Raw genomic sequence first — 17,792 nt, forward strand, 5'->3', positions numbered from 1 at the left:
ATTTCAACGACCACCATTTTACTCTCTAGGGTGTTAGAATAAATAATAAAAAAAAAAAATATATATATATATATATATATATATATATTATATTATATTATATTATATATATATATATATATATATATATATATATATATATATATATATATATATATATATATATAATATAATATAATATAATATTATATATATATATATATATATATATATATATATATATATATATATATAATATAATATAATATAATATATATATATTTTTTTTTTTTGTTTTGTTTAGGGGTTCTAAGTAAAGGGATGGAGAAAGACTGGCAGGCAATCCCATTAGCATTGTTGGTTGTAATTCCAACGGCCAACACAAGAGGGCGCCAGATTCCAGAAGGAACCATAGGATCACAGAAGGCCTCAAAGCCGGGGGCTCAATTACCGGCCGCCTGCGGCGCAGCCCGACGCGATCGCGCGGGGGGGGGTCCACGGAGACGGGATACCCCCAGCTATGCTGCCCCAGGCGCAAGGTCGCTGATTCTAGTCGCCAATGCGACCGGGTTTTGTCGAGCACTGGTATAATGAACACCGCTTTGGTAGAGGCGGGCTACAGGGTACTTTCCAAGTGGTATCTGGTGCTGGACTGCCTCTCTAAAATGTACCAGGGGACTTCCCCGTTGTGCTTTAGGGGGATAGTCAGCCCGGTATAATGGACCTTTGTCACGATTATGACCGCCCACAGCAACTAGCTAATCGCGACGTCCATTCCGTGACTGGGGTACATGAGGAACTAAGGGAATAAGGGGGAACTTATACTGAGCATGTAAGACTGGCTGTGGTACTTTCACAGCCCGCACTACCTTTGGTTACCACTAGAGGCAGACTCCAATCCAGCTAGCTGAACACACACAGGCAGATACGAATCTTACATACAATCTGGTGCACTCTAAAGGTTGGGATGCAGTCTAGCAATTACTACACACTTCTAGGGTTCCTCCAGCTACCCTGCAAGTTTAAACACCGGTGTTAATCACTCTTCCCACACACCAGACACAAAATAAACGATAGCCTACCACCACCAAACCGTTTGTCCACAGACTGGTCTGCTGAGCCAACACACACACACAGATCTGTCTGGAAGATCTGTTAGCTTACAATCTGCATGCAATCTGCCAACACACAGAGCAATGGCATACCGATAGGCACGTAACTTAAGACAGAGTACTTAGGCACTAAAATAAAACAACCTCTCCAGAAATCTAGCTTAGTACATAGAAGTCACTTATTAATTGTATCATTTAATATACCTAAAGTGGGCAGTGCATAAAAGATATACAAAGAAAAAGGAGTTACTAAAAAAATATACAAAAAATACCGAAAGACACACAATTGGCAATTTGCTATGAAAATGGAGAAGGATAAAAACAGAAATAAACTTTACCGAGCATACTGGAACATGTGGGAACTTTCCAGTTTAGAACTGGCTTAGTGGAAGAATGATGTCCATATTTCAGGCTACCCAATTTATTGAAATATGGATGTGGGCTGAACTTTAGCCCTTGACCAACCAACCCTGGGGGGTGTTCCTGTCTCAGCCCACAGGATGTTTTGTGTTCTGAAATAATCAGTCGAATTGGCCCAGAATAGCGCTGATTGCGGAGTAATGGATAGGATAGTTTGGATACCAGCACATCAGTCCAATCGCAACAGTACCAATCACTGCCTGCCTGCCGCAATCAGGTGCCATATAATGGTTGTCTGGTTCTCTAGGATTCCACACATGCTAAAAATAACCATCACGTGTACGATCAAAACTGTCACTAATATTTTAGCTTTTATGGGAGATAAAATAGATACCTTAGATCTGTTGATAGTACTCAAAGTTTGCAGACTGGCCAGGGCCCTTGTGAATGCCCCCTGCGGAGCAATGTAGCCAAAATGACTAGCAGTTTTCTTTGAGGCCTCAGGAAGGTGGCAATCTATGTTTACTCTAATGGCAACTTTTATTGGCATCTAGATGTCATGTCGATCCTAGAAACTGGCTTGGTCCTTTTCAAATGCTAATGAAAGAACATATGTGCATGACTGACATTGAATACTATATTTTTTATAATCCAAAATTTAAACTACATCTATAATTACACTACTTCTACAGATCACATCACATCTCGCCAAGACCAAACTATCCTACGCTTACATTTTCGTAACAACCTGTAATAAGGCTCGCCAGTTTTGGGTGAGAGTTCACTCTCTGATTCACTCTGCGACTACGGTGACTATAGACTATATTCCCAAACACACCCAGACCCTCATTTGTTTTCTGCAGCAAAAATCGCTATAGCGTCCGCCTGGAAGAAATCGATAATTGATTTGTCTGTTATGAAATGCAAGCGGATGTGGATAATGCTTAATGAAATGCTTGTCAGCATATTGAAAGATACATCTTCTAGGTTGTACCGTGTTTGGGATCCATGGATTAACTACCTCCAACCTCCAGTTGATTGAGGTATCCAGAATGGAAAAGTGGTCTTTTCCATTCTTAATTCTATTTAGCTACTATGCCAACACTCTCCTATGAAGCATTTTGTGTATCCATGACCCGCGTCAGCTGGCCAGTGAATTGTGGGAATGGCGGGATGCCATGTCCTTTAGAGTCCCCATGTGTTGGATTGTTTTACGCCTTGGCAGGGTAGTTTGTAGCCCCAAGAAGATCATACTCTTCCACTTGATCCCTTGCCCTTGAAGATGTCTTGGTTTAACATTTTGATATCTTTATCAATGGTATTTTGCTGTATTCCACCTGTGTTGTGGAAATTTATTACTTACTTTTTGATATTACAGTTTGCTTACGATTTGTGTACTCCTTCAAAAAGTTTAATAAATATATTGAAAAGGCTTGGTAGGGATTGCAAGTACGGTTGTATTCTGATACCAATATAAGTTTATGACTCAATACAACCAAAAGTAGCTAGATCCAGCAACTGTCATGTAATGTGTTTGAAAAGCCATCTGATTTGTAACAATTAAATGACATGTAGAGAACTCACCAGATAGATCCTTCATAACAGGCATTGTCAGCTTGTTGGAAGCTTTTTCCCCATCTGCCACTAATCCTAGAAAGAGAAACACTCATGGTCATTCTCGGATAATGTTAAAAAAAATGTTTTTAAAAAAGTTTTGCTTACTCTCCCATCGAAGCAAAGAAATCTGGAATACCCAAATCCATTACAGAAAAGCCTGACTTGTTTTAAAAATGATGGCTATAAAACATGCTTTACCATAAATTGTATGTCTGGGCAAAAAAATAAACATATTCAGTACTCCTATCCAATACAAGCACATTTCCCCCGTGTTTTGTCTCTAACCACTTCCCGCCCATATGGCTTTGACTGAGTGGGGATATCTTTAAGATGCCTGCAGCTGCAGGCATCATTCACATATGCTTTTTTTCAGCCAGCGACTCCCTGCACATTAAAAAGAATCATAGCGTCTGTTCAGTCGCTTGTTTTTTTACAGGCGATGGGAGGGGACTTCCCCTCCCTTCCCGCCGCTCTCTGGGGCATCTACCGACTCTCGCCTGTGCGATCGGCAAGCCGGAGAATGAATCGGCCGATGGTGGAAGTCTACCATAGAGTTTACCAAAGACCAGGTGGTCCCCAGTCATCTCTCTTAGCTTTGGAGGCCTGGCACGACGCTATGACACCCCATACAGCCTCGGCAGATGTAAATACTGCAGTTATTTTACCTGGAGAGCATGAGCTTTTTTTTTTTTTTGATCTCAGGCTTTCCAGCCTAGTGGAGAGATCTAGGGTCTCATAGACCCCAAATATCTCTGTAAAGAGGAACTGTCACACACTATTCCTATTGCAAGGGATGTTTACATTCCTTGTAATAGAAATAAAAAGAATAAAAGTGATCAAAATGAAAATAAAGGGACAGTGTAAAAAAAAGTAAAATAGAATAAAAATGTAAAAATTCAAAAGTGCCCACATACGCATGTCACGCCCACATTTGTAAATGGCATTCAAACAACTCTAAACAAGTAACCTGTAAAAAATGTTAAAGCGTCGCCTATGGAGATTTTTAAGTATTGAAGTTTGGCGCCATTTCACAAGTGTGCGCAAATTTAAAACATGACATGTTCGGCATCTACTTACTAGGCGTAACATCGTCTTTCACATTATAAAAAAAAAAGGGCTAAACTATTTGTTTTAATTCATGAAACTATTTCCCAAAAAACAAAACAAAAAAAACCAATGCGTTCGAAAAATTGCTGCGCAAATATCATGTGGCATAAAAAGATGCAACGACCACCATTTTATTCCCTAGGGCCTCTGCTTAAAAAAAAAAAAAAAAAAAAAAAAACATACATATATAATGTTTGGGGGTTCTGAGTAATTTTATAGCAAAATAATTATGATTTTTACATGTAAGAGCCAAGTGTCAGAACAGGCTCTGCGCTGTCAGTTCAAACAGGAAGTTAAGAGCACAATGAATCTTTGTAGGTATTTTCCTGTACTTGTAGCATGTTTAACCACTTAAGGACCACCTCACGCCGATATACGTTGGCAGAATGGCACGGCTGGGCACAATCACGTACCTGTACGTGGCTCTTTAAGTGCCCAGCCGTGGGTCGGGAGCGAGCCGCCGACGGCGCGCTCCCGACCCGGTCCTGAGCTCCGTGGCCGCTGGGGACCAGCGGACCCGATCGCCGCTGTTGTCCCGCGATCGGGACACAGAGCTGAAGAACGAGCTTTCTAGTGTGGCTATCACCGATCGTCTGTTCCCTTTTATAGGGAAAGAATCAGTGACGTTACATGCCAGGCCACGCCCCCTACAATAAAAAAAAAAAAAAAAAAAAAAACGTCACACAAACCCTACACTGCCCCTAGTGGTTAACTCCTTCACTGCCAGTGTCCTTTACACAGGAATCGGTGCATTTAAATAGTACTGATTGCTGTATAAATGACAATGGTCCCAAAAATGTGTCAAAAATGTCCAATGTGTGCGCCATAATGTTGTAGTCACAATAAAAATCGCTGATCACCGCCATTACTAGTAAAAAAAAAAAATATATATATATTAATAAAAATGCTATAAAACTATCCCCTATTTTGTAAACGCTATAACTTTTGCGCAAACCAATCAATCGCTAATTGCAATGTTTTTTTACCAAAAATATTTAGAAGAATACGTATCGCCTAAACTGAGGAAAAAAACGTTTTTTTATATATTTTTGGGGATATTATAGCAAAAAGTAAAAAATATAGAATTTTTTTCAAAATTGTCGTTCCATTTTTGTTTATAGCGCAAAAAATAAAAACCACAGAGGTGATCAAATACCACCAAAAGAAAGCTCTATTTGTGGGAAAAAAAGGACGCCAATTTTGTTTTGGGAGCCACATCGCATGACCGCGCAATTGTCAGTTAAAGCGACGCAGTGCCGAATCGCAAAAAGGGGCCTGGTCCTTTGGCTGCAAATTGGTCCGGGGCTTAAGGGGTTAAAGTCCATCAGGCTAAATTTTTCTTCCTTTTAAATTTCTCCCCAGATATTTAAAAAAAATGCAGCTCAGGTTTCAATCCAACTGGACGGAAGACTGACACACAACACCCCCCCCCCCCCCCCCCCGTCTAGTTTTTTTTTTTATTGACACTCCATACTCCTTCACATAGGGTGGGGGCCCCCTTATTAAAGGAAGCTCCCGGATTTCGATAAGCCCCCTGTCCGCAGACCCCAATAACCAGTGGCCAGGGTTGTTATTGTTGGGAAGAGGCCCTTGTCCTCATCAACATGGGGACAAGGTCCTTTTGCGTGGGGGGGGGGGGGGGCGCTGTGCGCATACCCTGCCCCAAAGCACCCAGCCCCCCATGTTGAGGACATGCGGCCTGGTACGGGGTTCCGGAGGGTGGCGCTTGTTCCCACCCCCTTTCCTGACCTGCTGGGCTACGTGCTCGCATAAGGGTCTGGTATGGATTTTGAGGGGACCCCAAGCTGTTTTTTTCGGCGTGGGGGTTCCTCTTAAAATCCATATCAGACCAAAGGGCCTGGCTATGCTCTTGGAGGTGGAACCCATGCTGGTTTTTTATTTAAAATTTGGCATGGAGTTCCCCCTCAAGATTCATAGCAAACACTGTGCCTGGTATTGCTGGGGATCCAAGTCAGTTCCCCGTTCATTGAAGTCTGACGCGTCTCTGACTTCAAGTCGCAGAGCAAAGTCGGAGAGATGTCCTGAGATGTTTCTACAACTTGATTGGAGTACACCTGTGGTAGCTTCAGTTGATTGGACATGATTTGGAAAAGCGCACACCTGTCTATATAAAATGTACCATGGCTAACAGTGCATGTCAAAGCACAAACCAAGTCATAAAGTCAAAGGACTTGTCTGTAGACCTCTGAGACAGGATTGCATTGAGGGGCAGATCTGGGGGAACGGTACAGAAACATTTTAGCAGCATTGAAGGTCTCAATGAGCACAGTGGCCTCCATCTGTAAATGGAAGTTTAGAACCACCAGGACTCTTCCTAGAGCGGGCTGCCTGGCCAAACTAAATGATTGGGGGAGAAGGGCCTTAGTCAGGGAGGTGACCAAAAACCGGATGGTCACTGACAGAGCTCCAGCATTTCTCTGTGGAGAGAGGAGAACCTTCAAGAAGAACAACCGTCTCTGCAAACTCCACCAACCAAGCATGTATGGTAGACTGGCCAGACGGAAGCCAAAAGGCACATGACGGCATGCTTGGAGTTTGCCAAAAGGTGCCTGAAGGACTCTCAGATCATGAGAAAAAAAATGATCTAGTCTGATGAAAAAAACATTGAATCTTTGGCCTGAATGGCAAGCCTCATGTCTGGAGATAACCAGGCACCACTCATCACCTGGGCAAAACCATCCCTACAGTGAAGCATGGTGGCAGCATCATGCTGTGGGGAAGTTTTTCAGCGGCAGGAACTGGGAGACTAGTCAGGATCGAGGGAAAGATGAATGCAGCAATGTACAGAGACATCCTTGATAAAAAAGAAACCTGCTCCAGTGGACCTCAGACTGGGGTGAAGGTTCATCTTCCAACAGGACAACGACCCCAAGCACACAGCCAAGTTAACAAAGGAGTGGCTACAGGACAGCTCTGTGAATGTCCTTGAGTGGCCCAGCCTTGAACACGATTAAACTTCTCTGGGGAGATTTAAGAATGGTTGTACACCGATGCACCCCATCCAACCTGACGGAGCTTGGGAGGTCCTTCAAGGAAGAATGGGAGAACCTATCCAAAAATAGGTGTGCCAAGCTTCTAGGATCATACTAAAACACTTGAGGCTGTAATTGGTGCCAAAGGTGCCTTATCAAAGTATTGAGCAAAGGCTGTGAATGCTTCTGTAAATGGGCATTTTTTATTAATAAATTTGCAAAGATTTTAAACAACATCTTTCACTTAGTTATGGGGTATTGTTTGTAGAATTTTGAGGAAAATGACGAATTTAATCAATTTTGGAATAAGGCTGTAACATAACAAAATGTGTAAAAAATGAAGCGTTGCGAACACTTTCCAGATGCACTGTATTTACTTGGCATGTTCGAAATGACATTTACCTTTACGATCAGTCTTAAAGTCAACAAGAATAGGATTAACATTTCCCTCATTATTTCTTCCAAGTCCTTCTCCTTCCTTCCATCCCATCTTCCTCATGAGTAGGGCTCCTCTGCCACCAGAAACTGGTGCTGCCTTTAGAAACTGATCCTAGAAGGCAGACAGATGAGATAGAAAAGGGGCGAACCAAAATGTTACTATAACTTGAAAAATAAGGTGGTAAAATTGTACAATTTCTTATTGTTTTCCAAGGCAGGCTTCAAACCCCCCGATTTAATGACTACACAGTTCATATTTACTAGATACCAGAAACATAACAGAGGACTACAGCTCTCCATGCAGAATATGCACAAAGCTAAGCCATGTTTTTTAAATGTTTTTTTTTTACAACATCCTCTACTGATCAGTAATGGTTCTGAAACCAGTCTGCCACACAAGAGGAGTTATATTTTAACATACTTCTGTGAATGACAGGTAATTAAAAAGTGCATAGTATATCACAGTTTTAGAAAAGTAAAAGGAAAAAAAGAAAAACTTGTTAAATGCTTACCTACCTAATGAATCTTTGGCTGCAGTGTTGTGATAGTAGAGCAGGCAGTGACCGTGGACACAAGGCAGCTACAAGGATCTGACCCTGCAACAAGTTTCCATATAGAGCGGTGAAAGTTCACAGGTGACTGTGAACTATCCCCTCTCTGGTAACCCCATGCTTACCCGTGCAAAGAGCTGTCCTACCGTCATCCTGAAACCTGAACACTGGGCAAATTCTAGTCTGTCATCCTGGACTGAAGCAAGAAACATATTTTGGCACAGTAAAGAGAACCCCCCCACACCTCGTTAGTGAGTTATCTAGCAGCCCTGTGTCACTATAACAATGCACAATCAGGTTAATCTGCAACTGTGAAACAATAAGCGTAACAACCACCAAAACAGTAAACAGAACATGGCTTGTATGGAGACTGGTCTCTGACCTGCCACGCCCAGTCATGATGGGGCTGAACCAGATCATGTAGAAGACACTGTCCACGCTGGATCTTGATTTAAACACCCATGGGTTTTTAATTTTGGTTTTACTTACTTACGTACGGTTCCATTCGCCCCTCTCAATGCCGGAACAGTTTCATAAAAGAAGGGCTGAGAGTGACACAGACCCCAGCCATTGTCACACCAGGGTCCGATCCCGCTTTAGAACCTGCTTTGTAATGATAGAATTTTCAGCATCAAGGTCTGTTTCACTGTGCCCACCAAAGCGGAGAACATATTGCAAAATACAAGTCAGAATACAAATTGCACTGCTATTGGCCGAAGTCATTTGGGGTTTGACGTGATAAGGGTCAGAACTGTGACTAATCATTTCATTTATGAGGGAAATGATCAGGCAGTTTGCACACCAAAGGGGTGACTTGTATTTGGTACAGTACTTACACAGTCAATACTCCAGAATCTGAAGATATAGGAAACCAAAACTATAAATAAATAAAAAAATGAAAATAAAAACATGCCTGAATTAAGAACAGTTCCCAAAGATTAGGAAGGCCAGCCATGGACGGTGCAAACTTCTTTCCTGCAAGAAATTCACTTATTCCCCCACAACAGTGTTGATGTGGGAATCCCACTCATGGAACTATTTTGTTCTCCTAGAGGGAGGGGGGGGGGGTGCAGGTTTTGTGAAGCTGAGAGAACACAGGGATTACTGCTAGCAAATCACATGTAAAATTCGACAGTCCGCTCGCCCATACAGGATTCAAGCCATCTATGGCCAGCTTAACTAGAACATGATCCCCATAACCAAAATATCTAAAGACAGCAGCAACATCTGGTAGGCAGAGGGGAGAGCCAAGGTGAAGGTGGCAGCAGCAGGACAGGTAGTCTGGCAACTTCAATGGTAGGTGACAATACATCCGACCAAATACAGATCATTCTTGATGTCCCTTGTACTCCCTTCTTCTGCATTTTCAAGATGGCTCTGTTTCTGGTTAATCCTCTTCTTTCTTGGTTGATGACTTCTCCACTGCTCTACATACCATCCGTTGCTGCTCATGCTAATAAACTTATTCAATGAACAAGCAAAGAGAGATGATAAGCAAAGTGCAGTAAAAAATAGTAACCAATTGAATCACCTTCAACTGACTATAATGAGAAATCTGATTGCTAATCGTTACTGGTTTTTGCACATCACTACAGCTTCTTGCATAATAATGTGATCAAAACACGGCATAGCTGGCCATATCTAATTTTCACAGGACTGAATAACCAAACCGAAAATGGCTAAACTATGGATCAACAATTGCTAAATATGTGGACAGAAGTGGGCTATTAATTTTCTCAAACAGAGAAAATCCTGGAACGCACCAAATCGAACTCTCCACTGTCTTCCAATTTCTGACTCTTATCATGTGAACCACTTAGACAGTGAAAGGAACAGTGAAACAGACCAGATTTGGGAAACACAAAAGTTCATCATTCAGCCAGAGGGAAAAGGTTAGGTTTAAAGGACCAATAATCTCACAAACCACCTCAAAATGAAACAATATGGAGATGGTGTCAAAAGACCAGTTAATTATAATGAACTTAACATCTATATGCATGCACTAGACACATACATTCTAGCACACAACAATGTGCGTGTCCGCTCTAACCAAATGTAATATTACTAATTTTAGTTTCAATACAGTTTAGATTCCAGTTTGTGGTAGTTTGTGAACAGGATTTTCTCCAGTGCTATGCTTCATAAATCTAATTATATTCAGCGTAATAAAAGCAAGCACTGGCACCTAATATTCCATTTTCTAAACACTACATCAGGATGTACATAGTCTAGGCAAACACCACAGCTTGCCTGCTGCATACCTTTTTAAGCCACGCTTGTGGGCCGCTGTTACTAATTTCATCAGCAGACAGCACCTGGGCTCCGGTGCTTCCTGTAAACTGTCCAGGAAGGGAAGTAGACTGAGCCCATGCATCGATCTATGGCAAGGAAGAAGCATGATAAAAATCTTATACTAAAATAAAAACAGGATGAGGATTTTAAATCATAGAATTAGGTTGCATTAAAGGTTCAGCTTAAAAAAACAAGAAAGAAAAAAACAAATAAATATGTTATACTTACCTGCTCTGTGTAATGATTTTGCACAGAGCAGCCCCGATCCTCCTCTTCTTAGATCCCCCAGCAGCACTCCTGGGTTTTCTCCCTTGACTAGTTCCCCCAATATCAAGCTGCTTATTATGGGGGTACTTGGTGCATGCTTGCTCCCGAGTCCCACTCTATGCGTCCATAAAACGCATAGAACTGCGGCTCAGTCCCGCCCCCTTCTCATTGGCTCACTGGCTGTGACCTCAGCCGAAAAGAGGGAGACCTGGCACAGCTGAGACTCTCGTGCACATCGTTGGATCAAGAGGGGGCTCAAGTATTAGGAGGGGCTGTGGGGGGGAGGCACACAGAAGTTTTTTTTTACCTTCGTGCATAGAATGCATGAAGGTAAAAAACCTTCAGCCTATACGACCACTTTATTGATTTTGATATTACCGTGGTCACATATTGTGTCTGGAACATCCATCAAGCTGAATACCATCAATTTACATAAGGAGATCATGCAACGGTACCAATAAATCACAAGAGGAGGACTTTTTTGCCCCGATTCAGGCCTAATCGGCTTTTTCCCACAAAGCCCACGCCCAACCAGGGACATGTCACCACTTGTTAAATTGAAGTGACTGCGGATTCTTTATAATGTTAGAGCGCTGTCACTACACAGAAATTTTAAATGTGTGTTATTCATTAAATCTGCACACCAGACAGGGAGCTTAAGACATACATATGTATGCGTGTACCAGCCTTAAGCAACATATACAGGATTTGTCACTCCCCCATCCTGTGACTAAACCACGAAAGGAGAAGCAGCATATCGATAAGCTCCCCTCTGTCAATCTGCATGCTCCTTAGCACAAAGCACAACTGAGCTCCATGTGCTGCCTCTCCCTCCCCCAGTCTGAGCTCTGTAGGACAGGGACTGCAAGAGTCCGATATCACGTCAAATACACTACCCGAAATTAAAAAATATAACTATTGATGTAATAATGAGTACAAAGCGACTGTGTTTTTTACATATTGCTGGTAGTTCTTCTCTAAATTCCATGCTGCCATCTTAGTTCTCCCAGGGCCTCCATGGTGAAAGACCGACACCAGACTTCACAGCTGCTGCAGCTACTACATCACGCTCCCTACTGGATTCTATATAATGAACAAGCATGTGGCTGGGGAAGCTGCAAAAAACTGATACCTCTGTCACTGCTTTGAAGTGATGGCTGGAGGCAAAAACTAGCGAGCCAAACATATTACTACCAGAGTCTAAAAAACGGTCCAGGAAACCATTAGTAGGTGATCCACTACTTTAAATACACTACTGAATAATCACGTTTTCAAATAAAGCACAATGCTTAGTATAGCTAACCTGCTCCTGTGCACGGTTAAGCATAAGTAGCGCTTCAAGGTCAAATGGATTTCCCGTGAGTCGAGTCTGGGCCATGGCACGCTCGTTCATTGCTGCAGTGATGTCCACGGGCTAAAATAAAAACAAAGAAGGGGAAATACATTAAATTTTATCCTGCAAAAGTCATTTAAATATACAGAATACAACTTGAGTGCTAGTAATATTAGTTGCAATTCAATTACATATATAAAAAAAAAAAAGTATGGTACATTAGAAAAAGAAAGGATTATTTTAGAAATCAGAAACAATAGTGTTACTTTAAGAAAACAAGATTGTTACTTAACCCCTGCAGACTGCAATCTGTAAATCAATGTTTCCAGAAACTGCCAGGACACATTATTAAAAATTCTCCCCTATGAGCGCCATCAGCTGACAGTTTGCATGGCTACATGCTTTTAATCCCTGCCGCCAGTGACCCAGCTGATGATTAAAAACCATAATGGCTCCCAATCACGTGATCACTATGTCAGCTCTGACAAAAATTTCCCTAAGCCTGGGGGGGGGGGGTTCCCCAGTTTTGTGCCTTTATCAGCATATAAGAAAATAAGAAAAGCAAGAGCAGGGTTTTTATTTTTATGAAAAACTGTATACCAAAGACCAACATGTCCATTATAAAAATAATAAGTTAAGTATACAAATTAGTCATATGGCTATTGCCAAGTTAACCGACACATGCCAATATTGCAAAACTTGGCATGAAAATCTAGACATCAAAGACATCTGGTCATGAAAGGGTTGAAGCAACTACAGAAACATTTACTTTTATTCGCAAGAAATGCCTGGAAGTGTAACGTTTGAGCAGCTAGAATATGCATTCCCATGTATTGGAGGCAACAGGTAGTTCCGTTTATGAAGGAGTGGTTTGCAAGGCTGGACAGGCTCTGGGAAATGTAGGCGTTATCTACAGTGCCTTGCGAAAGTATTCGGCCCCCTTGAACTTTTCAACCTTTTGCCACATTTCAGGCTTCAAACATAGATATCAAATTTTTATTTTTTGTGAAGAATCACCAACAAGTGGGACACAATTGTGAAGTGGAATGAAATCTATTGGATATTTGAAACTTTTTTTTAGCAAATAAAAAACTGAAAAGTGGTGCGTGAAAAATTATTTTGCCCCTTTATTTTCAGTGCAGCAAACTCACTCCAGAAGTTCAGCGAGGATCTCTGAATGATTCAATGTTGTCCTAAATGACTGATGGTGATAAATAGAATCCACCTGTGTGTAACCAAGTCTCTGTATAAATGCCCCTGCTCTGTGATAGTCTCAGGGTTCTGTTGAAAGCGCAGAGAGCATCATGAAGACCAAGGAACACACCAGGCAGGTCCGTAATACTGTTGTGGAGAAGTTTAAAGCCAGATTTGGATACAAAAAGATTTCCCAAACATCCCAAGGAGCACTGTGCAAGCGATCATTTTGAAATGGAAGGAGTATCAGACCACTGCAAATCTACCAAGACCTGGCCGTCCCTCTAAACTTTCAGCTCAGACAAGGAGAAGACTGAACAGAGATGCAGCCAAGAGACCCATGATCACTCTGGATGAACTGCAGAGAACTACAGCTGAGGTGGGAGAGTCTGTCCATAGGACAACAATCAGTCGTACACTGCACAAATCTGGCCTTTATGGAAGAGTGGCAAGAAGAAAGCCATTTCTCAAGGATATCCATAAAAAGTCTTGTCTAAAGTTTGCCACAAGCCACCTGGGAGACACATCAAACATGTGGAAGAAGGTGCTCTGGTCAGATGAAACCAAAATCGAACTTTTTGCCCACAATGCAAAACGATATGTTTGGCGTAAAAGCAACACAGCTCATCACCCTCAACACACCATCCCCACTGTCAAACATGGTGGTGGCAGCATCATGGTTTGGGCCTGCTTTTCTTCAGCAGGGACAGGGAAGATGGTTAAAATTGGGTGGAAGATGGATGCAGCCAAATACAGGACCATTCTGGATGAAAACCTGTTGGAGTCTGCAAAAGACCTGAAACTGGGACGGAGATTTATAGTCCAACAAGACAATGATCCCAAACATACAGCAAAATCTACAAAGGAATGGTTCACAAATAAACGTATCCAGGTGTTAGAATGGCCAAGTCAAAGTCCAGACCTGAATCCAATCGAGAATCTGTGGAAAGAGCTAAAAACTGCTGTTCACAAACGCTCTCCATCCAACCTCACTGAGCTCGAGCTGTTTTGCAAGGAAGAATGGGCAAGAATTTCAGTCTCTCCATGTGCAAAACTGATAGAGACATACCCCAAGCGACTTACAGCTGTAATCGCAGCAAAAGGTGGCTCTACAAAGTATTAACGTAAGGGGGCCGAATAATTTTGCACGCCCCACTTTTCATTTTTTTATTAGTTAAAAAAGTTTCAAAAATCCAATAGATTTCGTTCCACTTCACAATTGTGTCCCACTTGTTGGCGATTCTTCACAAAAAATTACAATTTTATATCTTTATGTTTGAAGCCTGAAATGTGGCAAAAGGTTGAAAAGTTCAAGGGGGCCGAATACTTTCGCAAGGCACTGTACATCTCTCAGGATAGACTTAGATTTTATTAAAATATGGGCTTGCAGTATTCACCTTTAGTTGACCTCACTCTATACTAAATTGACTGCTTCTTAACCACTGGAAGATTTACCTCCCTTCATAACCAGGCCATTTTTTACGATACGGCACTGCATATTACTTTAATTGCGCTGCCGTGCTACATATTACACAAATAAAAGCTATGCCCCTTTTCCCCACAAATAGAGCTTTCTTTTGGTGGTATTTGATTACCTCCATGGTTTTTATTTTTTGCACTATAAACAAAAACATTTTTGAAAAAAAAAAATGTATAATATATACACTCATAAGTTTACATTACAGAATTTGATTTCTTGGCCATTTTTCAGAGAACACGAGTAACACAAAAAACATTTTTCACTCATGGTTAGTGTTTGGCTGAAGCCATTTATTATCAATCAACTGTTTTTACTTTTTTTTTTTTTTATCAAAATGACAACTACCCAAATTACCCTGATCAAAAGTTTATATACCCTGGTGATTTTGGCCTCATAATGTGCACACAAGTTGACACAAAGGGGTTTGAAAGGCTATTAAAGGTAACCCCCCTCACCTGTGATCGGGTTTCTTGTTTTTAGTGTGTATAAAAGGTCAATGGAATTTCTGGACCTCTGACCAATCCTTGCATCTTTTATTCTGTGCTGCACTGATGTTTCTGGATTCTGAGTCATGGGGAAAGCAAAAGAATTGTCAAAGGATCTGCGGGAAAGGGTAGTTGAACTGTAAAAAACAGGAAAGATATATATATATATATATATATATATATATATATATATATATATATAGATAGATATATATAGATAGTCAAGGAATTGAGAATGCCAATCAGCAGTGTTCCAACTCTAAGTGGAAAATGAGGGGTTCTTTTGAAACTAAACCATGGTCAGGTAGATCAAGTAGAATTTCAGCCACAACTGCCAAGAAGGGTGTTCGGGATGTAAAGAAAAAGCCATAAATAACTTCAGATAAAATACAAGACTCTCCAAAAACATGTGGTGTGGCTGTTTCAAGATGCACAATAAGGAGACACTTGAAGAAAGACCAGCCAAATGGTCGAGTCGCCAGAAGAAAGCCATTACTACGCAAATGCCACAAAGTATCCCGCTTACAAAACGCCAAACAGCACAGAGACAAGCCTCAAACCTTCTGGCACAAAGTCATTTGGAGAGATGAAACCAAAATTTAGCTGTTTGGCCACATCCATAAATGCTACATTTGGAGAGGAGTCAACAAGGCCTATGATGAAAGGTGCACCATTCCTACTGTGAAACACAGAGGTGGATCGCTAATGTTTTGGGAATGTATGAGCTACAAAGGCACAGGAAATTTGGTCAAAATTGATGGCAAGATGAATGCAGTATGTAATCAAAAAATACTGGAGGAACAATTGCATTCATCAGCCAGGAAGCTGCGCATGGGATGTACTTGGACATTGCAATACGACAATGATCCAAAAACACAAGACCAAGTGGACCTGTTATTGGCTACAGCAGAATAAAGTGAAGGTTCTGTAGTGGCCATCTCAGTCTCCTGACCACAATATCATTAAGGCACTCTGGGGGATATCAAAAGTCCAGTTCATGCGAGACAGCCCAAGAATTTACAGGAACTGGAGGCTTTTTGCCAAGAGGAATGCTTTACCATCTAAGATAAAGAGCCTCATCCACAAATACCACAAAAGACTTCAAGCTGTCATTGATGTTAAAGGGGACACAGTATTAAGAACTGGAGTATGTAAACTTTTGACCAGGGTCATTTGGCTAGTTTCTGTTGTCATTAGGATTTAAAAAGAGTAATCACAGTTGATTAATAAATTGCTTCAGCCAAACACTAACCACAAGTGAAAGACAAGTTTTTCTCTATTGAGAAAGCCAAATATTAAGACGATACGAGCGTAGAGGAGCCAAGCCTGCAACGTGAGGCCATCAGAGTGGTGAGCGAGCGGACGTCTTGCGGCATTGTGATAAGCGATTTTATCTTTTTGGTTCTTGTAAGTGTAATATTTTAAGGGCGATTTTGAATAAATGATTGAAATGGAGAGCAGTTTCTTGCATTGGTATTTGCATGAATACGAACCATATCCTGAGAGGAAATATCGTGTCCATGGAGTTGGCTAAACAGGCTGGATTAAGAGAACGGATACTGAAGCGGAGAGAAAGGAGGGAGTTTTCATTCAAATTTTTTTTGGCTCATTGCTGAGGCTAGCAGGCATAACAGCTGGTGGAGGTGTGCACAGCTTATTATACCTTAGGCTGCGTACACACGGGCGGATTGTCTGCCCAACTTAGTCCGCTGAACCGTGTTTGAGCGGAAAAATCCGCTCGTGTGTGGGCTTCAGCGGACTTTTTCAGCGGACAGTCTGACGGACAAAGTCTTTTGTAATTTCCGTAATTTTGTCCGTCCAAACTTGGTTTCAGCGGACAGTCCGCTCGTGTGTAGGCAAGTTGGACGGACCAAGTATGGCGCATGCTCAAAAAGGATTTAGACGGCCGAAGGTTGCATTGCAGTGTATTGGACGTCGTTTTTCTAGTCCCGTCGTACGTGCTGTACACGTCATTGCGCAAGTTTTCAGCGGACTGTCTGTTCATCGTGGGTGGTCAAGTCCGTTCATTCAAAAGTTGAACGGACTGTCTGTCGGATTGTCTGACGAACTTAGTTGGGCAGACAATCCGCCCGTGTGTACGCGGCCTAAGAAGCGTGGTAGAAGCACAGCGGTGAAATATTTATACACAGCAATCAAGAAATTACAGAAGTTGATCTATATAAGCAAGCTTATTTTATTTAATTTTGATTTATGGAAAAGTAATGTTTATACTTTTCACTGGGTTGAGATTTATTCCAGGAATATAACTTTTTTTTTTTAAACCCTTAAATCACTGTTTAGTGCCCCTTTAGGAAGGATTTACGGCTGTTCAGGGGCTCTGGGCTTCAGCAAAATGGCAGCCTCCAGCAAGAAGAAACCGTAACAATGCTGGATGCAATTTACAGCACCATTTTGGTAGCATAATTAATGTAGAATGTATGTTCCTTGCTAAAAAAAATTTTTTTTTATCAAGTTGTTATGGGTAAAGTTCCGCTTAAACACATATAAAAAGCCAACAATTAATTCAACTGAATAGTACTCAAACATAAAATAGCATACAAGTGTTGTATGGGGCTGTGTTATA

At 41.5% G+C, this 17,792-nt stretch overlaps 1 protein-coding gene across 6 annotated transcripts in view; it reads right to left on the minus strand.

Moving 5' to 3' along the window:
- SON (SON DNA and RNA binding protein) overlaps positions 1 to 17,792 on the minus strand; it is a 199,636-nt gene that overhangs the window by 9,420 nt on the left and 172,424 nt on the right. The window contains exons 7-10 of one of the 6 annotated variants that reach the window (XM_077479939.1): positions 12,020 to 12,130; positions 10,419 to 10,535; positions 7,571 to 7,718; positions 3,036 to 3,101 (exon numbers count right to left, since the gene is read on the minus strand). In XM_077479939.1, coding sequence (XP_077336065.1) covers positions 3,036 to 3,101; positions 7,571 to 7,718; positions 10,419 to 10,535; positions 12,020 to 12,130 — 442 coding nt within the window. Of the gene's footprint in view, positions 1 to 3,035; positions 3,102 to 7,570; positions 8,764 to 10,418; positions 10,536 to 12,019; positions 12,131 to 17,792 lie in introns of those variants that run through there. The other 5 variants (XR_013274367.1, XR_013274369.1, XR_013274368.1 and 2 more) reach the window with 5 other exon arrangements.

This window comes from Lithobates pipiens, unplaced genomic scaffold (assembly GCF_037356315.1).
Source record: "Lithobates pipiens isolate NorthernLeopardFrog02 unplaced genomic scaffold, aLitPip1_a1.2 Scaffold_16, whole genome shotgun sequence".
Taxonomy (NCBI): domain Eukaryota; kingdom Metazoa; phylum Chordata; class Amphibia; order Anura; family Ranidae; genus Lithobates; species Lithobates pipiens.